At 48.1% G+C, this 21,343-nt stretch overlaps 1 protein-coding gene across 1 annotated transcript in view; it reads left to right on the plus strand.

The window, feature by feature from the left end:
* LOC119111386 (tetratricopeptide repeat protein 21B-like) overlaps positions 1–21,343 on the plus strand; it is a 108,326-nt gene that overhangs the window by 14,001 nt on the left and 72,982 nt on the right. The window contains 2 exon segments of the mRNA XM_037235199.1: positions 75–202; positions 1,979–2,023. Coding sequence (XP_037091094.1) covers positions 75–202; positions 1,979–2,023 — 173 coding nt within the window.

Genomic DNA, 21,343 nt, shown 5'->3' on the forward strand with positions numbered 1-21,343 from the left:
CATCTAAGCCATGCGGACTATATGAAGACACCTTTGCACTGCATGCGATTCATTATTGCGCATCATTGTTGCAGAGAACGCAGAAGAGGAGGTGAAGAAGGCGATATTGCGCGACTATGACCGGACGAGTCGGCCGTTTCCCGTATATCCATCGTCACCGGTTGTCACTTATATAACCGTCATGCTGCGCAGCTTTGAAATCGTAAGTGCTGATGTATGTTGACGTATACACACAAGCAGGCACGCACGCGCGCTCTTTTCTCTGCAGTCTGTGAATATGAATAAGGTCAGCAGACTTACCAGTCTGATTACGAGTGAAGTCGCGAGACGAGCCAGTCTTGAAGGGATTGTCCAACACGCGGAGATATTGAAGAGAGCATTAGATATGATGAAATATGTTCACTTATAACTGTTGATATAATTTTAAGTGGAAGAGACTGGTCTAGATAACAAATATATCCTCAGTAACCATGCTCCTCAATAAATCATTAGTTGTTAGGGCCATGGAACGTTTGCATGACGCTGAGGTGCTGCCAAATTGGCCATGCGGCATCGCCACCCTAACACGCACTTTTAGTGATCCAGTCTTTCAATAGGTGGTCGTGGCATTGCTGAGCCTTTACATAATTGCACAACACTTCCAACTGCACGTCAAAATGCACAACACAATTTCTCATTCTAGTGAATATGGTTCCCAATACGCCATTGTTTGATTACGACATTGTACGTTGCACAGCATTAAGAACACATTGATCGCCATTATATCTGGATGACGTGCTCACGAACGCCAAATATGAACGACTTGACAGTTCTATTTTTCATGGCCTTGATCTTCTCGATGGTCCATGATATGCCACCCCGCCATGTTATAGACCAGTCATTATTAATTTTGTCTTTGTTACCCTATTGTATCAGTAATTCGCCTTTTTATTGACGAAGTGCCCGGCAGAATCTAAGGCTTGAGAATTGCTCCTCAAATTTTGTAGCTTACACGATTATGGCATATTTATTTTAAATACCGTTTATGAAGATATCCTGCGACTCCTTCATCATTAGCATATCCTTAAGAGATCTATGAAACATACAAAGTATCGCTGACACGTAATTTAAATACTTAAGAGAAATGAGTCGGTCGACTGGGGATAAATCAAAGCTTTAAACATTTGGTATTTTCCTTCCCATCTTTGTTAATTTTCGTTATATAGCTATATAGTTCGTTGTGTGCAGAAGCTAATAGCCATCGTGTACAGAAATTCTTCATGGAGGGTCTTGAGCCTGCATGGCGGGAACGCGTGCCAAAATGCAGAATGCATTTTACGGCGCTCGTTCCTTGGTTGCACAACAAAATTGGGAGCCTCTGTTTGTGAAGACGTATGTGCTGTATAGGCCACAAGTTCTGGATAGCGATGCATTTTTTGTTCGTCGTATATCCGTCTCATTACTTAAATATGTGTAAAACAGCTTATTAAATCCTTGACAGTGTTTCAGACGTAACAGATGGTTTTATCCATTCCTTGTTTTGGGGGTGGTAACCAGAACCTAAAGTTACTTAGGTCCTTGCATAGTTGACAAAAACCTGAGCGATCCTGGTCAATGCAAAACACACCTTAATAAAAAAGAAGGCAATGAGATGGCCCGAAAATTTTACTTGCGAATGCGCTACTGACAATTTCAGAGAGCGGTCAGTTGTTGAGTGCAGGAACAATGCGGTAAGTTTTTAGACGCAATTCGCGCTTCCTTATTGGTATCCGTTTGCACAATTGTTTGAAATTGGTCACTTCTGACATCACTGGATTACAACATGAACGGGCTGTGCTGTCAACGCGCTAAACAGTCACAAACATCAAATATTTCGTAAGCGTCCTGAGATTCACGTGCTTCACAACCTTGCTAGGATATATTCAAACTAGCCGTTGCCCCTCAATCTAGCGGGGCGAAAAGTTATATTTGTGTCGGCTGATTGTATGCAATGTTTCAGGACGAATTTCATTTGAGCAGCACTATCAACGCTTGGGTTGTAATGGTAAGTACCGTTGCTTTTCATTATAAATCTGGAATCACGGAGCTCGTGGGTGATGAATTGCTCCCCCCCCCCCTCTCAGCGATCAGGATGGCGTGGTGGAAACGATTGCACCTTGCATTGTTATTTCCCGAGCTTACATCTGCATGCAGACTAATGGAATGTGATTTTGTAAATAAAGGTTTCCTCTCACCCTCACTCGCACTCTTGCTCTTGCTTTTACTCTTGCTCTTACTCTTGCTCTCACTCTCACTCTCACCCCCCCTGTCCACCAAAATGAATATCTTGCGTGATTTATTTTAATCATGATTTCGAATTTTATGTAATTCGACTTGCAATAGTTTATTTCTTTACCGCGTGATTATTTTCGATGCTCTTCTTTATTCTACTGCTTTATCTCATCACTTGTAACCATTGGTCGTGCGAGCTATCGCTACAGGAAGTCGCTAACCCCAGATTGGTTTGGTCTCTTGATTTCCTTGATCCTGTTAATGTACCGCGATGTCAGCAGTGTTCGTGGTGGGACGCTAGGAGGACGCTCACCTGTGCACTGTAGCCGCTGTTGGCATGGAACTGGGCGTGGTACTGCTCACACTGGTTGACTGGGCGACAATTTATTGTCAGCGACAGAGTTTGGGGCTGTTTGGACCACCGGGAAGTCAAGAGATTGAACATCGACAGAGGTTAAGGCCAACTCGGATGTGTAAAAACGCCAACAGTCAAAATCATTTAAAACTGAAAAAATCATCAGGAATTGACGCCTGGTATGAGAGGTGCATAAAGATGTGGCAATGGGAAAGTCAGATGGGACTACATGGGAATGAATAGGACGGACCAGATCAGACCAGAAGGGACCGGACGAGAAAAGAGGAGATGAGACGGGATCGTATGGAACCGGACGAGACTAAATGGGACCAAATGGGACGTGACCGTACCGAACCGGACGCCTCAAGGCGAGATTAGACCGAGTCGCACCAGATGAACCATTTGAAATATGACATGGTAAAGCACCAGTATAATATTTCTTCCCATGTCAGATTTCGTTCGCTGAAGAGGAGGGGAGCTAGCGCGGATCCCTGGAGTGCGCCTGTGCTGTGTGGTAGTTCAGAGGAGACTTTCCAAGTACGCGTGCGCTCAGTGGGACCGACGCTTTGATGTGATACGGACGTAGGCGGAAAACCGAGAGGTACCCATACCGTGGGCGCCCAGCTTGTGGAGGAGGCTTAAGTGGTCTCTAGCATCGTAGAACTTGCTGAGATCTAGGAGGCAGAGTAGTGATATTTCTCCAGTCATTTCGGGACAGGATGTGGTGACACGCCTATTAGGTGTACTGAGGGAACGGTTTTTTAGAAGACAAAAAGTATGCATACGCACATGCAGCGCCCTGTAATCAATGTTGCATGGGTGGGATGAAGGCGCCTTACGCTTGGCACAGCAGGTCCCCCACAGTAAGGTCGGATGCCGCCCCTACCCAAGTATGTCGGCTACAGCCGGAGCGGCCGCTCGCCTTGACCCGCCAGGAGACTTGGTAGAACTCGGTAGAATAGCGTAGGCCGCGCTGATTGGTGGAGCCCGCCTCTAAATCGCTCTCCAGACCGCTAGAACGCGGGGCTACCGAGGGGGGCCCGGGCATATGGCTGCCCTGCCACGGACGTCCAGACGGCAATGCGACGAAATCAAACGCAGACAAATGCCACAGAGGTGAAAGCAGTGGCATGGAAAGGTCCTCACAAGATGCTTGCATCCAAGTTTCGGTTGCAGCACACTTAACGAACTTGGGTAACTTGGAATCGCAACGAATGAGAACAAGTGGAAATGCGCAACGTGGCGATGCAGCGATGCGGGGGCAGCGGCGGTGCACGCGCTCGAGTGGGGCTTTATTTAAACCCCAATGTGTTTTGGGATAAAACCAAATCCGGACGGCGGGATGCAGCCTCGCCAAACCTCTAGCTGTAGGCAATTTAGTTGCGGATCTGTAGGTGCAAATGTCAGATGTACGTTGTAAGGCCCCTGACTTATGGCAGGTCGAAGTATTGCCATGGCTGTCAGCAAAACCAATGCGTAGGAAACCGTTTAATCTGATAAAACAGCAGAGCGTCAGATAAAGCTATGCATATCTGAGATAGTTTCTTTGACAAGGAGGCAATTGAATTGACAATTGAATTGGCCCAGACAACTGAAACGGCCGCGGCAGCCAGCCCGGCGTTTCAGTGATCGTGCTGACGCCGGCGTCGGCCACGCAGACACAGCCCCTCTGACTGTCAGCCTTGGCGTCGATGGCGCCCGCGTGCCGTGCGTCACGTCACACATATCCCATACACAGATTCAGAGTACCCTGTCGAAATTTAAGGGCCTTCTGGGGCGCGCGGCAGCCATCAATCATACCTGTTCGCCGCAGGTGGTCCAATAATTGAACTGTAGACTTCAGTTCGGCTTAACGGCTAAGTGGAATTGTGTTGGAGGTTTCACCGTTCGGTACTGGAGGCCCTGAGTGGCGGATAAACATTCATCATAAGTTCTCATGTTTCGGCTCATTGTCAGATTTCCCCGACCAACGCAAGAGACCCCCTTTCATTCGGGGTCCCGTCCCCGTTCCCGTCAAGCAAATCTTCCCCTGTCCGACTCCAAGCCCTTTGTTGACACAGGATACCTTGCAAGGCGCTGTCGCCCTGAACAATACAGGAGACCCGCATTGTTGCAGGGGCTCCGACCAATGCAAGTCATTGACTCGGCCTTGTTCCTGCGCGGGAAATGGGCCCCGAGGCTTAGACCGATAAGGGGCCGACTGTTTGGCGTTGGTGATCCCTAGTCAAAATAGAAGAGCGCCCCTTCTTAAGGGTCCTCCAATCGGTGCAGTGGACCCTCTGGCTTTAAGATCACAGCTATACGGGTGATGGTCCTTAAGATGGCCTTCAGCCAGTCCTCCCCCCCCCCCCCCTCCCGGGTCCTTCAGCCTTATAATCGGGCTCTTGATTTTTTGGGCTCGAGAGACCCCTCGGCCCCTCTTCGGGCCCGTTCAAAATGCCGCTTCAGGCCGACTCGGGGCCACTCGCCACCACAGGCTCTCTGTTAGGCACTGTGACTCCTGACCGACAAAGGAGTCCCTCTTTGTGTCAGTGACCCCGAACATTGCAAATCACGAAGCCCAGGCATTGTTCCTGCTTGGGAAATGAGCCGCAAGGGCCCAGACGGACATGGAGCTGGCCGTTTGGCTCCTTGTCGAGGCCATATATGATAGGGCTAGAAAAGCATAATGAGAGGGTCCTTTGACTGACATCTCAGGCTTAAGCATTAATGGGGCGCCAGGTCCGTGTCCAATCAGGTCCCCGATCTTTGGTCCAGAGGAACCCTTCGGTTCCTCTTCGGACCTCCTCAAACAAAGCCCTTGACAAACTAAGGGCCCCTGACCGACAACGAGGCCCCATCCATTGTTTCAGGAACCTAGACCAATGCAAACCGTGGCCATCGGCCTTGCATTTGCTTGGCAAATAGGTCCACGGAGATCGCATTCACAGGGAGCCAACCGTTCGGTGCTCATAATCTTTGGCCGATTTAGACACCTGTATTGTCTCAGGGATCCTCAAACGATGCAGGAGGACCACGGAGTGATATTTCACGTCAAGACCTCACGGGCCGCGATTCTTTATGCGACCTACAGCCAGTCCTTCGGGTCGTTATTCCTCCCAACCGAGCCCTCGATCGTCGGTTTCGGTGCACCGCCCGGGCCCCCCCTCGGATCTCATCGAACACTGTCCTCGGTCGCCTTGGGCTCTTGCGAGCACAGGACCCTCTCTTGGGAGCTGTAGGCCTCTGACAGATACAAGGGCCGACCACTGACGGGAAATGGGGACTCAGGCCCATACCGACACTCAACCGGCTGTGCGGTAGTGGTGGTGCCTGACCGACATATAAGCCCGTGCTGACTTAGGGGTCCTCGATCGGCGTAAAGGGCCTTTGACTGACATTTGAACGTCCATTCCCGCAGACCGGGCCCCCTAAGTAAGATTCCGACCAGACATTCGTGTCCTCAGACCTTCCAGCCGGGTTCTTGATTATTGGGCTCGTTAGACCTCCCATGCTATTCGAGGCTCCCCGAACACTGTATATGGCCGAATTGGGGCCCCATTGCCAAAACAGGGCCTGCTGGCGCTGTGGGGCTCTTGTGGGCCCCGACCAATGTAAATCACTGGCTCCGGCTTTGTCCCTGCCTTGGAAATGGGCCTTCAGGTGTATGCCGCCACGGGGCAGACTGTGTGTTACTGGTGGAGTCTGACAAACATAAAGGCTCTTTCTGACTCAAGGGCCATGATCAGCCCGCAGGGCCCTCTGACTGGCATTGGAGTGCCCGGCCCTGTGGGCCGGGGACCCTTAATGCGACTTCCGGCCGGCCTTTCGTGCCCTTCTGGCCATCAAATGGGGCCCGTAATCATAGGTCCCGAGGGGTCCGATATGCCCTCCTTCCCGCGTGCGCTACTGGCTGAGCTGAGTGTGTCGTAAAGCCCCAATGACACACACACACACTGGCTGTAAACATGCTATCGCTGAGGTTATATGAATTAAGTAGCTATAGTGGCAAGGTCGTCTTGTCTAATGCGAATTGTATGTCGCTAAATATTACCTCCCGAGGATCGCAGCAATAACTATTTTCGCGCAACATGCCACTAGCAAGCGAGAATTTCGCCTCCAACTTTAGTAGTCCTGAAATGCGGGTAAGGTGGCGCACAGCACTCTGATCTCTACACAGCGTGGAAACTTATTCTGGCTCCCAACTCATTATAGGGGCCTGGTGAGATGACCTGAACAACAATCTACGCAGGCCGCCGGCGTTAGCCATCTCTAGTTCAGTTGCTCAGTTAAGTTCGGTTCCTTGCTGGCCATAAGAATGGGGTCGAGTGCGGTGGATTTTTGCTAGGCTTATTTATGAGATGTTCAGTTGTAATTAGAAACACTCATCAATAAAGTAAGGTAATTTCATGATTTGTCATTATGCAACACGTTTATGTAAGTTATGCCAGTTCATGGCTATCGTAGGAGCTGAAATCCGATGTAGAATTGTTGACATGCTATCGCCGACAGCATGGCTTGTACTGGCTAGTGGAAATGTGGCTCCCTGCGTGTGAATGTACTTGGCTGGCATTTGGCGGGCGCAGACAGCCAACTGGCAGGTTTAGTGCAGTCTAGTTCACATGACATGTTCACAAACAAGTGGGACTGGTTCGCATGTGCCAGGTTGAGTGCGGTGGCCTAGGGCTGAGACTTCAGAGAACTGGTTGATATCAGGTTACAGGAAAGGCAGTTTGCTGCACTGCATTTGCTAGGCTCAAACCACAAACTTGCTAGAAAGCTTTGTCTCCCTATTTTCCATACCATAATATATATCAATAACTGAATCAGTATAGTCACATATATATATATATATATATATATATATATTTGTATGTAAAGATAAACATATATATATATATATATATATGTGTGTATATATATGCATGTATATATTTTTGTATGTGAACATGTATGTATATGTATTTGTACATAAATATGTATGTCTGAATCAGTTTTTTGGTTTCACAAGCAGCGTATGCTATAAGTCAAATGATTCAATGCAAGCAACGAGTATGAACTTTTAGTTGAACCAAACAATTGGAATGGCTATGACACATGAGCTGCATCGGACCTCACAAGTTGTGAGCCGGCCCCGAGCCGAATAAGAAAATGTGTCGAACACAACTCGGTGCAACAGCTTGTGCCGACCAACCCTTCAATGCCAAGCGAACTGAAGAGCGCTGCCGGTAAACTTCCGCACAGCAGACAGCGCAGATGCACTGGAACGTTAGGTATGCTCAAGCATATCACACTAACTTAACACTTTGTGGTCTTGTTACCAAAGGGCTCTACAACTCCAAACTCGTCAAAGAAGAAAACTGGTAGAATGACACTATGCTCAGTGTCACCATGCTCATTGACAAGAGCCATCGAGGACATCCCTGAGCACGCGATGAATTGACGCTAACTCGCCCAAAGCATATTTACAGACAGGTCGTTGGCAAGTAAAATGCTCGTTATCTATTCAAGAATGCGTATATACTGATGACGATATACCTTTCCCTCACTACTCCTACCAACTTTGATTGCCCCTGGCTGTACAGCAGGGAGTTCGTCCCGAAGGAGCATATCCACACTGTGCCTGGACGTACATTCATATGAGGCTTGGACTGTCTTAAACTGTGTGCAAACGACGTGACAGGAAACTTCATCCACGCAGTTAACTGCCTCAACTACGAAACCACGGACGCTGTCGGCCACAGACGTTGAGACTGAACCTGGCACATGAGAGAACTGAAGTTGCCCTTTAAGCAATCCTGCACCTGCACGTGCGCCAAACTTCTTAGCCAGTGCACATGTACATGCTTTCTGGCAGCCTCCTGAACGATTCCGCGGATTATAACTTACTAGCTTACTAGAATGGCGTTATTGCGCGAGGCGCAATTTATTTTTATGCACCGTCCGGTTTTGAGGTATTTGCGATCGTACGCTGAAGTTGTCTAGGTTTTGATTGGATGCATCAAAGAACATCGCTGGTAAACTAATGTCATTTGCGTCCTCCGTGATGTCCCTTGGAGCTATCAGCTACGTACCCAAATACCAATAAGGTTATTAGTACTGTGGCATCGAAATAAGCCAGTTTATGCACTGTGATGTACGACACATAGTCAACTGAACGTGCTGACCTTTGCTGCATAACAGCAAGGTGTGCGCACACGCTCTTATCTACCAGTTTTTTTTTGCATTGCTGCGATTCGGGCCGCTTAATAGCCCCTCACACGTCTAAATAGCCACCGCACGCGACGTGGCATACGCGATACGTGAATTAGCCAATCCCGTTATGCCATTCGAAGGCGTAAAGCCAGCTGCATACAGAAACGTTTGTAAGACCTACTGGGAATGTATGCTGTTGTCTCGGCAAAACTGTTTCTGCCGTCTTCAGCTAATTCCACGTCTGCCGCATGCCCAGTGATGCGCCTGAATGTCTCCTGCGCAGAGGACTTTTTCACTTTTTTCACGACCCGTTAGTGCGCCACCATGTTGTATTAGAGACTGCGTTCGAAAACCCAACACGCGTCGCTTTCCAGCCGTATGCTGGTGTCGACGTAGGTCTGGCGGTGTTGAACCGATAAGTGATTTATAGACGGTACACGTGTCCGCGCAGTGCAGTTGGTTTCGCGTCGTCATCTGCCCTGGTTGCCGAGATCTGACATCGATCGTGAAAACGCCCGAAAACCGTCGCGTATGTGGTTTGCGCACGAGCGCGCATGCCCTCAACTCGTATCGATTCGCGCTTTTGCCGACACGATTACCCGTTTCGTTCCGCGTTTAAATGTGTCGATCACGTTTTGCTGCGACCACCCGTTGCCGAGTGACGAGCGGGGTTTCGCCGAGCGTTTCGGCTAAGTTTAGCAACTTGCAATTTCCGTGTTCCGGACACGGGCAACTTGTGCACCTGCCGACGGCGCCCCGCTGGTCGGATCACATCCAACTTTTGATATGTGATTTGATACAAAAATTCGATCCACCTGGCCTTGCCGCATCAAAATCTTACGCCAAAGTCTAGGGCATCATTGCGCGATGCGCAGCTTGTTTTTTTTACGTACCGTGTGTTTTTTTATCTTTGATCTTTTTCGTTCTTTTAATGATCTGACGCCTTAGTTGTCTCGTCTTTTGATTCTATCAAACACTTTTATGACAACTATGTGCACCTTGTATGTGCTCATTTTACGTAAAGTTGACCTAGCTATAATTCATTTACATTCGCCTCTGTCGAAGTTGTAAAGGTGCACTACGGCACGTCCCCGACACCAAAACTGGCCGTCACCTTATTCAGTGGTCTTTTCACTTGCCGACGGCGTTCGCTTGTCGTGCGTGGTCTCATATTTAATAAAGCCTTACACGACGGCGGCCTCAGGGAAAACAATAGCAATGGTAAAAACTTCTCTTTGGAATGGAAGGCGAATACTGTTCCACACAACATGTTCATATTTAAATTACCGTGGGCAACATTGTTGGTTAAGGGTGCACCGAAGGATTCCGTCCGCCTGTCCTCTGCCGAATCGGAAAAATTGAGAAAAAAAAGCACTAAGTGTCGTCTTGCTCATACTCTGTCGGCTCCAACGGTAGGAAGCACTACACACCGATGTAAGGTACTTTCCGAAGTCTTCCTAGCACCGAAATTCCTTTTTTAACATTTTTTCAAGCTAAAAGTCAATGATTGGGGCTCAAGTTTGCACATTTCTCACTGAGCACGGGAACATACCTCCACTGAATACTGGAACTTGCCTAATATGTGTGTTGATTTCTGCTGCAATTGCTGCACGTAAGTTGGCATCCACACTAACGGATTATCGGCAGTGTGAATTTGGCTGGATGCGTCTAAACTTTAGTTTGGCTGGATGCGTCAAAGAATATTGCTGGTGAAAACTTTCAATCCCAGCCGTCAGCTCGTCACTGGCCATGCGCTGTCTAGAACGCTGCAGAATATAAATGCACGCTCACGAGCTCTTGTGCCTTAGTCGCATGGCCGTTTTTCCCCGTATTACCAGGGTTCCAGCTGCCTAATAGCCACTTGCATGTCTGAATATTCACCGCGTCTGAGTGTGACGTACGTGATATGTGCATTATCCAATCTAAATATGTCATTCAAGGATAGTTATCCAGATGCACACCGGATCGGTTCATTTTCTGTAGTCGCGGCGGAATTGTTTGCGCCCTGTTCAGTCGACGGCATGCCAGAAAAGGAGAGCGGCATTTTGCGCCGATGACAGCGGATACCTGTGCAGTGTCGGACGTTTGCGGTGATTGCGACAAACCATTGCGGAACGCTAAAATATTTTAAGTGGATGTTGATCACGATGAGCCGGGCTCTGTGCCAGTATCCTTTTCACGGTCCCGGCTCGCTGGGTTTAGATTCCAGCGTGTTATTTTCGAGATGGTGTTTGAAAAACCCGACATAGGTCGCTTCCCAATCGTCGGTCAGCGTCGCAGTGGGTCTGACGGTGTTGGGCTGGCTGGGTGATTTGTTGGCGCACACGCGCCTGCGCGGCGCAATCTTCTCCTCGTCGCTATCTGCTCGGGCTGCCGAGATCCGGTACATATCGTTAAAAAACGCCCGAAAACTGTCGCATCTGCGGCTTGCCCATGAGCGCACGCGCGCCCCGGCTCGCGTCGATTAGCGCCTCAGCCTGTGCGATTGCCCGTTGCATTCCACGTCTAAATGTTCTGGTCCCGCTGCGACCGCCCGTCGCCAAGTGACGAGCCGGGTTTCCCCGAGCGTTTCGGCGATCTCGAGCAACCTGAGAATGTATCGTCTCACGTGTTAAATCAATGGCGCACGCGTTCACGTGTGCCGGCCGCGCCCCGCCGGTCGGATCGCGTTCGAAGTTTGATACGCCAATGTGACCCACCTGACCTTGCCGCGCGTCAAATTTCACGCTCAAACTGCTGACAGCCTCATAGCTACGAACGCATTAAGGCATGACAGACGGACAGATTACTACGGCGTTCGAGTAATCAAGCCCGGTGCCGTACGCAGGAATCGCTCAGCACGTGCCGTTTCCAATGGAGGTCTCCCCTGATTTGTGCACATCTAAAACAGGGATATTTTAGTTGAGGTTGCTCGATAGCCGTGCCGATTAAGATGTCTTGCAAAACCATCAATGTCGCCATCTTCAAACTTGCAAGATGATACGCGACAGAAAAATTTGCCCGGACCCTGAAATGGTGGAAATAGACTGGAACCAGAAAAGAGCATCCATATGGATAAGGTGCTTTACTCAAAAATTAATCTGGGACGCAGATGAAAGTTAAACGCTTCCTTTGCAAAAAGTTACAGACTATTGGAAAATATGTCCAACACAAAGAAATACGACACCTGGCAAATGTCGAAATCCCTCAAACGGAATGGAGGTTGATGAATGTCAGTCAACATATCAAAAAATCGAGTCAAGGCCATAAATAGGCTGCTACGTAACCAGAGTCCACCAATGTTAAATTCCTACTAGTCTAGCATAGTACTCTCAGTATCTGTAAGTGAAATCAATTTTAATGTTGATACCAAAGATAAGAAGGCAAGTGGCCCCAGTATAGAGCTTCGAGGCACACCACTCTCAAGCTTCACCTCCTCACACCACGAGTTCAATCCATTTATCACTTCTGTTCGCGTTCTACATCTTAGCTAGATGGTTATCCATTCCAAAAACTTCCACACATTACCACAATGCTTTAACTAAAGCAATGAATGCTTGTAAGACACTCTCAACATACTTTGCTACCCCTCCCTCTCCATCTAGCATAAACTAGTTCCTGTATCCATTTCATTAGCTCGGCATCTAATGTATTGAAACCACTTGACACATGGCTCACCATAAGAATAGTTTAGGGTATTCCAAATTAAGTTATGCTTTCGGAGATGGTCCTGAATGTTTACTGTTATCAGTCCGTTACATATTTTGCGACCACAATCATTGACCACTTTTTCTAGCAACCTTCCAACTTCTTTAAAAACTGAAACAATTTTGAAACTACATTTGTTATTGGGTAAGCATGACTCAGAGAATTTCCCTGATCTAAAAACTGTTCTTAGTATATGAGTCAATATTCTTAGCTCTTAAACACATCCTTTGAACACTCTGGCACAAACTTTGCCCAGTCCTGCGGCTGTAATTGGCCTGGTTTCATTTAGCTGATCAATTACGATGTCTTTGGCTATTGCGAAGTCATCAGTGTTGTCTTTAATTTTATAAGCACCATGACACCTGAAATCTTGTAAATGCTCTTGAATGAAACTGATCAAAACTGCCTGCTAGGAGCACGTGAATAGCCAGCCAGTATCAGCCAGGATTAGCCGGCATAGCTAGGCTTTGGCCAAAGAGGGGGTCAAATCGTACCATTGGGGCCCTTACAGCCAAGCCCCCCTTCCCTTCATCGGTCAGGGGCCCTGTTTTGGGATTCAGAAAAAAACGAACTTTTCTTTCTGAAGGCTGGATATACTTGGCCTTTTCAAGCTTCGGGTTATATGTTGAATCATATCCCGTGTTTAATGGTTTCGAAGCCCTACGGGGATCTTAAACTGCCAAAATTTATTGGGCCCTTCGGTCCCAAGGGGGCCCCCGCGACCTTCAGGAGAGGAGGAAGACGCGTAGCCCTGAAGCCCCCTTGGCTACGCCACTGCTAAGAGCCTTAACATCTTTTTGACTAATAACTATCTGACCACCCACCTCTAAGAGTCTAATGCACCAGCTTTCAAAACTGTTGCAGACCTAAACAAGATCCTGTTGAAGCAGCGTTAGGGCTAAAATGAGATTTAGGTATTTTAAAAATTATTTGGGGCCGTTAATTTTTCACGTGGAGCAGCCCATGCTGTGTTTCGACAAAAATGGCCTAAATCCAGAGGAAAAGCATATTATGTGATATATTTGGTTAGCAGAAGCTGCCACATTGGGGGCCAAATTCACTTGCCCCGAAGCATCTTGCTTATGTCCTTGCCATGGTTTAGGGACTTTGCATCTTCATCTTTACGTCTCCGTTTAGGCTGAAATTAGTGGGAGGTAAATAACATTGCACCACATTATATTTGACATTACTTATCCAATTGTTTGCTAGTCAAATTTCACTACGCCCTTTGGCCAATTTCATGCTTATCTAATAACCAATTTGCAAAAAAGAGCAAGAAAAAAAACGCTGAATCAACACGCTTAGCCTAGCGTATGATTGCAACGGAGATAGTTTAGGCCAAATAAATCTGGATTTTGAAAAGATTTTCGTCAGAAAACATAAGGGTTAGGTAAGTGAGATACAATTTTTGCTGAATTTGATAGCGCAGGTTTCTAATTGTTCAAACTATTGGCCTCCCTATGCAACGAAGTTGATGGTGGCCATGTACCATACCCTTAGATTTAAGATGTACTTGAACTGAAATTTTGGGTGCCATTTTGTTATCATGCCGGAGATGCACAGCGTAACATATATATTTTGCAGCCTGGTGTTAATACCTACATATGCTATGTGATTAATGTCAAAATCATCTTAATCTGAAATGCCTGCATCTGAGCTAGGTACATGGAATATATCAGTCACGAGATCTTTACCTCATCTCCTTGACACATTATCTTGTCCCTTTGATCACCAAACCGTCACTGCACTGCCGTAACACTGAACAAAAATCGACGTGGAATAAGAAAAGCGCCTAGTGAGCATCTTCCAATGCAAACAGCGTCCCACATAGGCGTGCCCTGTATCCAGCATATTCCACCCACGGGCACTCATGTGCCAGTGACTGACATATTTAACACAGCATGCAGTGAGCTCACCCCACCCTGCTGGGAGACAGTTGCTCACCCTCGTTGTCTTCTACCACCCGCAGCCCACGCCTTGGCCGACACTGCCAGCAAGCACAGCGACCGTGGAGCCGATTCACGCATCACAAAAATGGTGAACTGCGCCGTTAACATCTGTTTGGCACCGCCAGTACCAATTACGTGCCGCTGTTGTCAAGTGAAACCCCAAGCGTACGTATTTTCAGCACGCGCTAAGCGGCGCGTAGAACTTCAAACATACACTTCGTGCTAAAACGTCGTGCGTATTCGCATGGAAACAAAAAGTATTGCTGTCCAGCGTCTTTGCAGCACCCCCGCATAGCTGCCTTTCAGCGCTTGAAGCAGAAGGTGCCGGGCTCAACCACCGTGGCAGTGCCTTCGACGGTCGCTTCACATTTTTGCCAAGGACTTGTCAGCCTGAAGCAGTGTCTTGCTGCGTGGTGCTTAAGAGGCCATCAGAAAGCGCGGAAATGGCACATTGGGAGCTCATCTTTTTTTTGCGGTGCGGACCAAGACCAAAACCACACTGAATTTTTGCTGGTAAATCTGCCGTATGAAGTAGTCTTTGTGCTCGCTTAGAATTCATTGGTCACAGGAACGTGAACAGATCGTATTTAGGCTCATGAAAATCAGAGGAAGCCCTGAACGGAAAATGAGTCAGACTAAGCTTTTGTGTTTGGCAGTCTGTAAGTTGGCATATTCCTTCACGCTCATTTGATTCGAACGTAAAAATATCGTGGGTGTTTGGTCACCTTGGCCTTTTGCGAAAGGCAAATAGGGCCACCGACCTGCAGCGAACACCATTTACCTTTGGCTTACAACAGATATATAAATGAAGGCGGTTGCATGAGAAAGTATCAAGGCTCTTGGGACTCCGATCTGGAGTTTTTTACCTTGTTTGGGCGTATGATGCGAAAGTCATGACCCAGGGATCTAAAAACGTGATGCAACTGAGTTCACATACAGAACCTGTACATCCTCGAGTTCACATACAGAGCCTGTAACTTACACTACCTGCCTTCTCAGTTGTTAGGATCTTCGGGGGGTTTACTGCTGCCCCTCCCCCATTGGCCGTTTCCAAATAGGAAAGACCATCGCCAATTTGGAGGATGGCTAATTTGCTTGGCACTCCCTGATTCGAGCTATCATTGTTCACATTTACCACCGTTCAGTCTCACCGATATGACGCACTCCGAGTTCATCAGGAGAGCTTGCCGATGCCGTTTACCCGCAGCGCAAGTTTTCTTGTCTTGCGAGATCTCGGAGGCCTCTGTGACCCCTCCCCACCCTCATAGGGCGAACGTGAAGATCTCCCACAGGGCGGTGGTTAGCGTGGTTACGCTCACGCTCATCTCTGCCTGGCGCACTAAGCTGTCTCTGTCTGTCGCTGTCTCCGACCCTGGCCGCTGAACAGCCGGAGTAATGCGCATCATCACTTCCGCGCGTCAAAATCGAAAGTCATAAGGTCCGTTACCGGGAATGAAGGCTGAGGCGACGCGCTCAGGGGAAAAGAAGCAAGCGCCTGCATATCGTTTAAGGCCAAGGCGGTGGTCGCCGACCTTTGTGCAAATTGTGGCAGAATCTCATGCTATCACAAAACGCAGTTGTCCCCGAACCGCTGGTATACACAGCCGTCAGTGCCCCACCATATTCGAGCAATCAAATCACCACCGTAAAGGGAAATAATGCCAGCGAAATGGTGACACTGCCAGAACTAACAACAGCCGTGTTGCATGGCATGCTTTTATCTGTCGCCTGATCCGTGCGCGGAAGGTTGCCAGACTGATAAAAAAAAACTTCAGCCAAGTACGCTTGCGCACTGACCAACGCTTGATTTCATGATATTCAGATATCCACCGAAAATGATGAAAAAAGCTCAATTGCAAGCGTTCGGATGTTTGTAAGTACAAAAGACGATAGACACTGTAAACAGTGAAATTGCGCTATTTAGCGAATTGGCCCATCAATACGTCATCGCTTAATTACATTATGAGGCATTTCTTTGACCTCAAAGTCGCTCTGGGTTGGTTAGTTCCCTTGCAATACTTCAACGCGCCGGAAGGTGGCGTAGTTGGCCTATGCGTGTATATATATGTTTTGAGTGTTATATGCGTGCTCTTTGGTCTTCCTCGTTTTTAGAAATATGTGTCCATGATTTTAAATTCTTACTTCTACTTGTTTTCTCGGTTACGACACTACCCTTAAGTCATTCAAATTCCAGTCTCATGCCGGTCATAGCTAAGACTGACCAAATGTTGGCATCATGTATTACAAAACGCGGCTCGTCATCAAGACTTGCGTTTAACTGATTCAGCTGTTTGAAGGACAACTATTGTCCGTTGCTGCAGTGATTTGTGCTGACGTATACGAGACAATAACAAGTCGATGGTCATATTTTTTACCTTGGGTGCAATATGGCCATTAAGAGGGCCGCATTCTTCTGACGTTTCTTAGACGTCATGCCTTTCTGGGTGCCTCCAACATAAGCGGCGCAGAATGGTACACACAGGTTTGCCTGCGTTTAGATCCCTTTAAAAGGGACGACACGTTCATCAAGTGTTAAGTTTCAACGTACCCATGGCGTTTTTAGATGCCTTTGGTTAGCAACGACACCCTTTTAACACGCGCTCGGATGGGGAGTGGGGTCAAATTGACCCCCAAAGTTCTTTCAGAATGATTTCCGAACGGCGTGGCTTAGACGCGCCAAATTTTGCATAGCTGTCGACAATTGAATAGCAGATCGTTCGGTATCAAAATTTATATGTATCTAGTAAGGTCGCTGGTCTATGGCGGGTCAAAGTCGGACCATGGTTTCAGCGAAGTCAGTTTCGAGGGAATCGTTCAATCTGATGCAACAACGGAGTGTTAGATGAAGCCATATACCTCTGAGATACTTTCTTAGGTACCACGACAATTGAATGAGCAAATTGCATTGAGCTTGGGTCAGGTATGAAGGTCAGACCGAGATCAAAACCAACCTGTTAATACCCTTAGCTGTATTGGATAGTTTCTGGTGCTCATTTCAAATTTATTGATAGCAGGAAACGCATTCTACATCTTTCATGGACTTCTTAGAGGTCAGAATAGGTCATCGACCTAAAATGTCCGAGGTCAGCATTTATTTTTTGGGAACATGCTGCCTACCGCAATCTTTGTCGCTTACTCAAATGCAAAGCTCAAAGCAGTCTTGTATGATTTTGTTCACTGTGACCTTCAAAAGGTTAAGCAATGTCACTGACCTTAGATGAGCATGTGACCTTTTGCTTAGAAACAGTTATTTAGGTTCTGGGGGCACTTTGGAGACCAACCTGGGACTTGATCTTTTTACCCTATTTGAGCCGAAGGTCTGACCTAGGAACCTCAAACTTTGACCTAAGTGAGTTCATGTACAGGTCAACACACCCTGTGAATTTGGTGTTCCTAGTTTTTTTAGTTCTCGAGATCTCAGCGGGGTCAAATCGACCCCCACCCAAGCGTAGCGTATCCAGCCGGCCACCCGGGCGCGTGTTAACAACACTTCAGCTCACCGGGAGCACTTGCAAACCAGCAAACGCACTGTGATCAAGCATGTGTCCTCTCGCTCCGTGCGAGAGCCGTGAGGTTCAAATTTTTAGAACACCGCTTTTGCCCATGATATGTTTGTTCGTTAATTTGCTCGCATCTTGTTGGTAATTAAGTTCTACTCCCAGTACTATTCAATATTAATGGTAGGTCCTGAAGGTTCTCCAGAGCATGTTTTTCTAACTACGTTGGAAGGCGGGGCAAACCCAGTAAGCAAAACGACGATACGCACACGCATCGTATGTTGCCGGTGTTAGGCAGTCGTCATTCCTTGAATCGTGAGTTGCGACGAAAAAGTGGTTATAGCTGACAACTGCATGTACTACTTTTACTCGTGTTGAGAAATGCTAGAGAAACCACACCCCTTAAACGAAGAATAAGTTGCAAGGATGCAATCAAGGGATCGATGAATTGCAGCCATTTTAAAGCAACGTCAGCCGCTGCGACAAAGTTGCACGCCCGGTGCCTCGCGCGGTTGCACGCACATGTATGTACAGAGGGTTTGGGAAGCAGCGAGCTTCACTGACCGACTTCCGTTAAGGTTAATGGCTCATTTCACCTCATTCACCCCATCTCGATTCACCTCATGTTGCACAAAATCCGGCTAACAGAGAAAGTTTGTTTGCATTACCCACAAACGTGCCCGGTAACTAGCACATCATACCCGGTTCCCGTCAGATTCAGATTCAGAGATCAGATCCGGATTCTTCCCAACTCACAATGTATTGGGAAGGGCTCCAGTGAAAACTGAAGGCCACGCCAAGACGAGTATCACCAGGATTGCACCCACCGCCTCGCGCTCACGGGAGTGCCCGATAATGCCGGGGTGAGTTATACATTTGCAACAAGAGCCTCGTTGTTGCAATATAGCCGAAGAAGCATGGCAGAGGCAATTCCGAGACTCAAAACATGGGAGTTTCCCAACAGTGTAGAGTGTAGTACGTGCCTTCAGTGCCGATACTTATCCTATAAGGGATACTTATTGGTACCTAGGTGTAAAGCACTACGTTTATTTTTCATTTTATCGATACTCACGAAAACAACTGATAGATAAGATCGACGACAAACGTATCGTCGCAGAAAAGTTGCACGGCGTCAGATTTTGCCAAAGGGCATGCACAGAAACATAGACTCAAAGTTAGGTTAGCACTGCGGTACTATGAACGGATAAGGTAGGAAAATGTATGTCCATGTAAAGCTGGAGGAAGGAAAAGAAATATGCTTACGCAGATTCGCATCCAGGGAAGAGAGTAAGATGCCTCACGAAGTCTGGGGCCTGAAGGTCGAAAACATTGTGTTGCATTTCATCTTAACATCTGTGCTGCAAGTATCTAAAAAAGCTAGGTCCGAGGCGAGTCCAGGAGCGATGCAGGGATATACAGAGATCGTTCTCACTTACAGCGGACCGTCAGCTAACGGCCTCGACAATGGGCCACGCTCCCGTCATGCGTGCCTACTCCCCTTTGGAAAACTGGATATGTCTACGATGCATATCCATACGTGCTTTAGAGGCGCCATGCTTCATTTTTAGCGCATAGAAGGACTTTGGCCCGAAATGATACCTACCGTCCAGTAAGCATCTCGGTTTATATCAATAGGAAACCTGACTCTGCTTTTCCAAAACTGTGGGCTTCTAGCTATTTTTCTGATAACAAGGCAAAACACTATTCGATTTACTCTGTATACCTTCCTTAAAACTGTTCTGATAAGTTAGGTTATCACCCCGTTTGAAATATCCTGGATACACTGATGCATTTCGAAGCCCACAACGGTCACCCGGAGGCCCAGCCGCTCTTAATTTATACAATATATTTTAACTGAAATCATCTTTTATCGATCTGCGTTGGCTGTGACGAAGTCTTTTGGGAAAGTGCGATTACTGTGGAGGTTTTAAAAATGTTTTTAGATGCTTGTCGTTTTGGCACTCTACCTCCCTCCTCCCACTCAAAACGTGGAAATCATGATGTCTTAGTTATTATAATACTGCAGACTTTGTCGAGGGAAATCAAGCGTCGTTTGGTGTTGCATAATCGTGACTAGTTCCCGGGATCTCACGGGGGAGGCGGATTTCCCCTCTTCTTCCCCGGAAACGAATTCAAGTGCGGCTCGCCCGGAGGACGGTCGAAGTGTATATCATGCTCAGGCGGCCACAGGGCGTCGGTAGCTCATTCAGCATATCTTCCTCGCACTTAGATAGCACTCCAGATCTTGGTGATGGCTCATGAGGGATCATGATCCTGCCAATCTTGTATTTGATTGGATTTACCTTTGCAATGGTTTTATCTTCATGCTGCGCGAAATTTGGAGCGGTATTTTATCAATAGTACGTAATTTTCATGTTCAACATCACATGACAACATTATTACGTTCCCGTTGAATTCAGAGCCCAGAGTATTTCCTTGCAGGTATAAGAAAGCATTTACGTGAAAATCGAAATATTCAATTTTGCGTGGAAATTGCCTCATTGAGAAGCGCTAACGAACCTTAGACTAAATTGAGTTTAGGCACATACAACGTCCTCCGCCACATATCCGGGTTTTTCAGATACGGCATCGCTACATGTCGCACCTCACTTAGCGCTCCATCCACACAGTGCAATCTCATAACTGAAGCCAGGCACTGTGAATGTACCTGTGAACGTGAATGCAGTCAGAATGAGACGAGATCAAGACTAACAGGAGCGATTTTGTGCATGCTTGCTCTCGCTCTTTCCCTCCCTTGCCCTAATTTTCTTTCCTCTATTTCCATCTTCTCAGGCCTCACGCCTCTTGGTTTCAATATATCAGGCACTCGGCGGCTGGCGCGAGGCGTCATATTTCACCTGGTCAGCGAGGCGTGGCCGGCGCGTCCCGCCGCAGCGCGGCTCATTTCTCCGCGGAAGCTGACGAGCGGGCGCGGCGCGGCCACCCGTACCCTCCCCCCGCCCCTATCCCCTCCCCCCCCCCCCCCGCCGCGTCCCAGCTCACCGCCAACGACAGGTCTCTGTAGTCCCTACTGCAGGTCGGGGGTCCAGAATCTCCGCGCGACCGCAGATATCTGATGGAAAGTTGGGTTATCGTCGACCCGATCTGCGAACCTGTGGCTGTTCCAGACGTGCCGCTTACGATGCGTGCTCGCGTCGGCAGGGAGCACCTCCACAGCAGGCGTTTCCGCTGCCTCTTTCCCGGCTATCATATGCAGGAGTCTCTGCAGCCACTCTCCCGGCCACCGTCGGCAGGAGTCTCCGCGGCCACTCTCCTGGCCACCGTCGGCAGGGCTCTCTCCAGCCCCCCCCCCCCCTCGCCCACTGTTGGCAGGGCTCTCCGCAGCCATTCTCCCGGCCACTGTCGGCAGGGCTCTCCGCAGCCATTCTTCCGGCCACCGTCGGCAGGGCTCTCCGCAGCCATTCTCCCGG

This window comes from Pollicipes pollicipes, unplaced genomic scaffold (genome assembly GCF_011947565.3).
Source record: "Pollicipes pollicipes isolate AB1234 unplaced genomic scaffold, Ppol_2.1 Scaffold_7261;HRSCAF=8764_pilon_pilon_pilon, whole genome shotgun sequence".
NCBI classification, from domain to species: domain Eukaryota; kingdom Metazoa; phylum Arthropoda; class Thecostraca; order Pollicipedomorpha; family Pollicipedidae; genus Pollicipes; species Pollicipes pollicipes.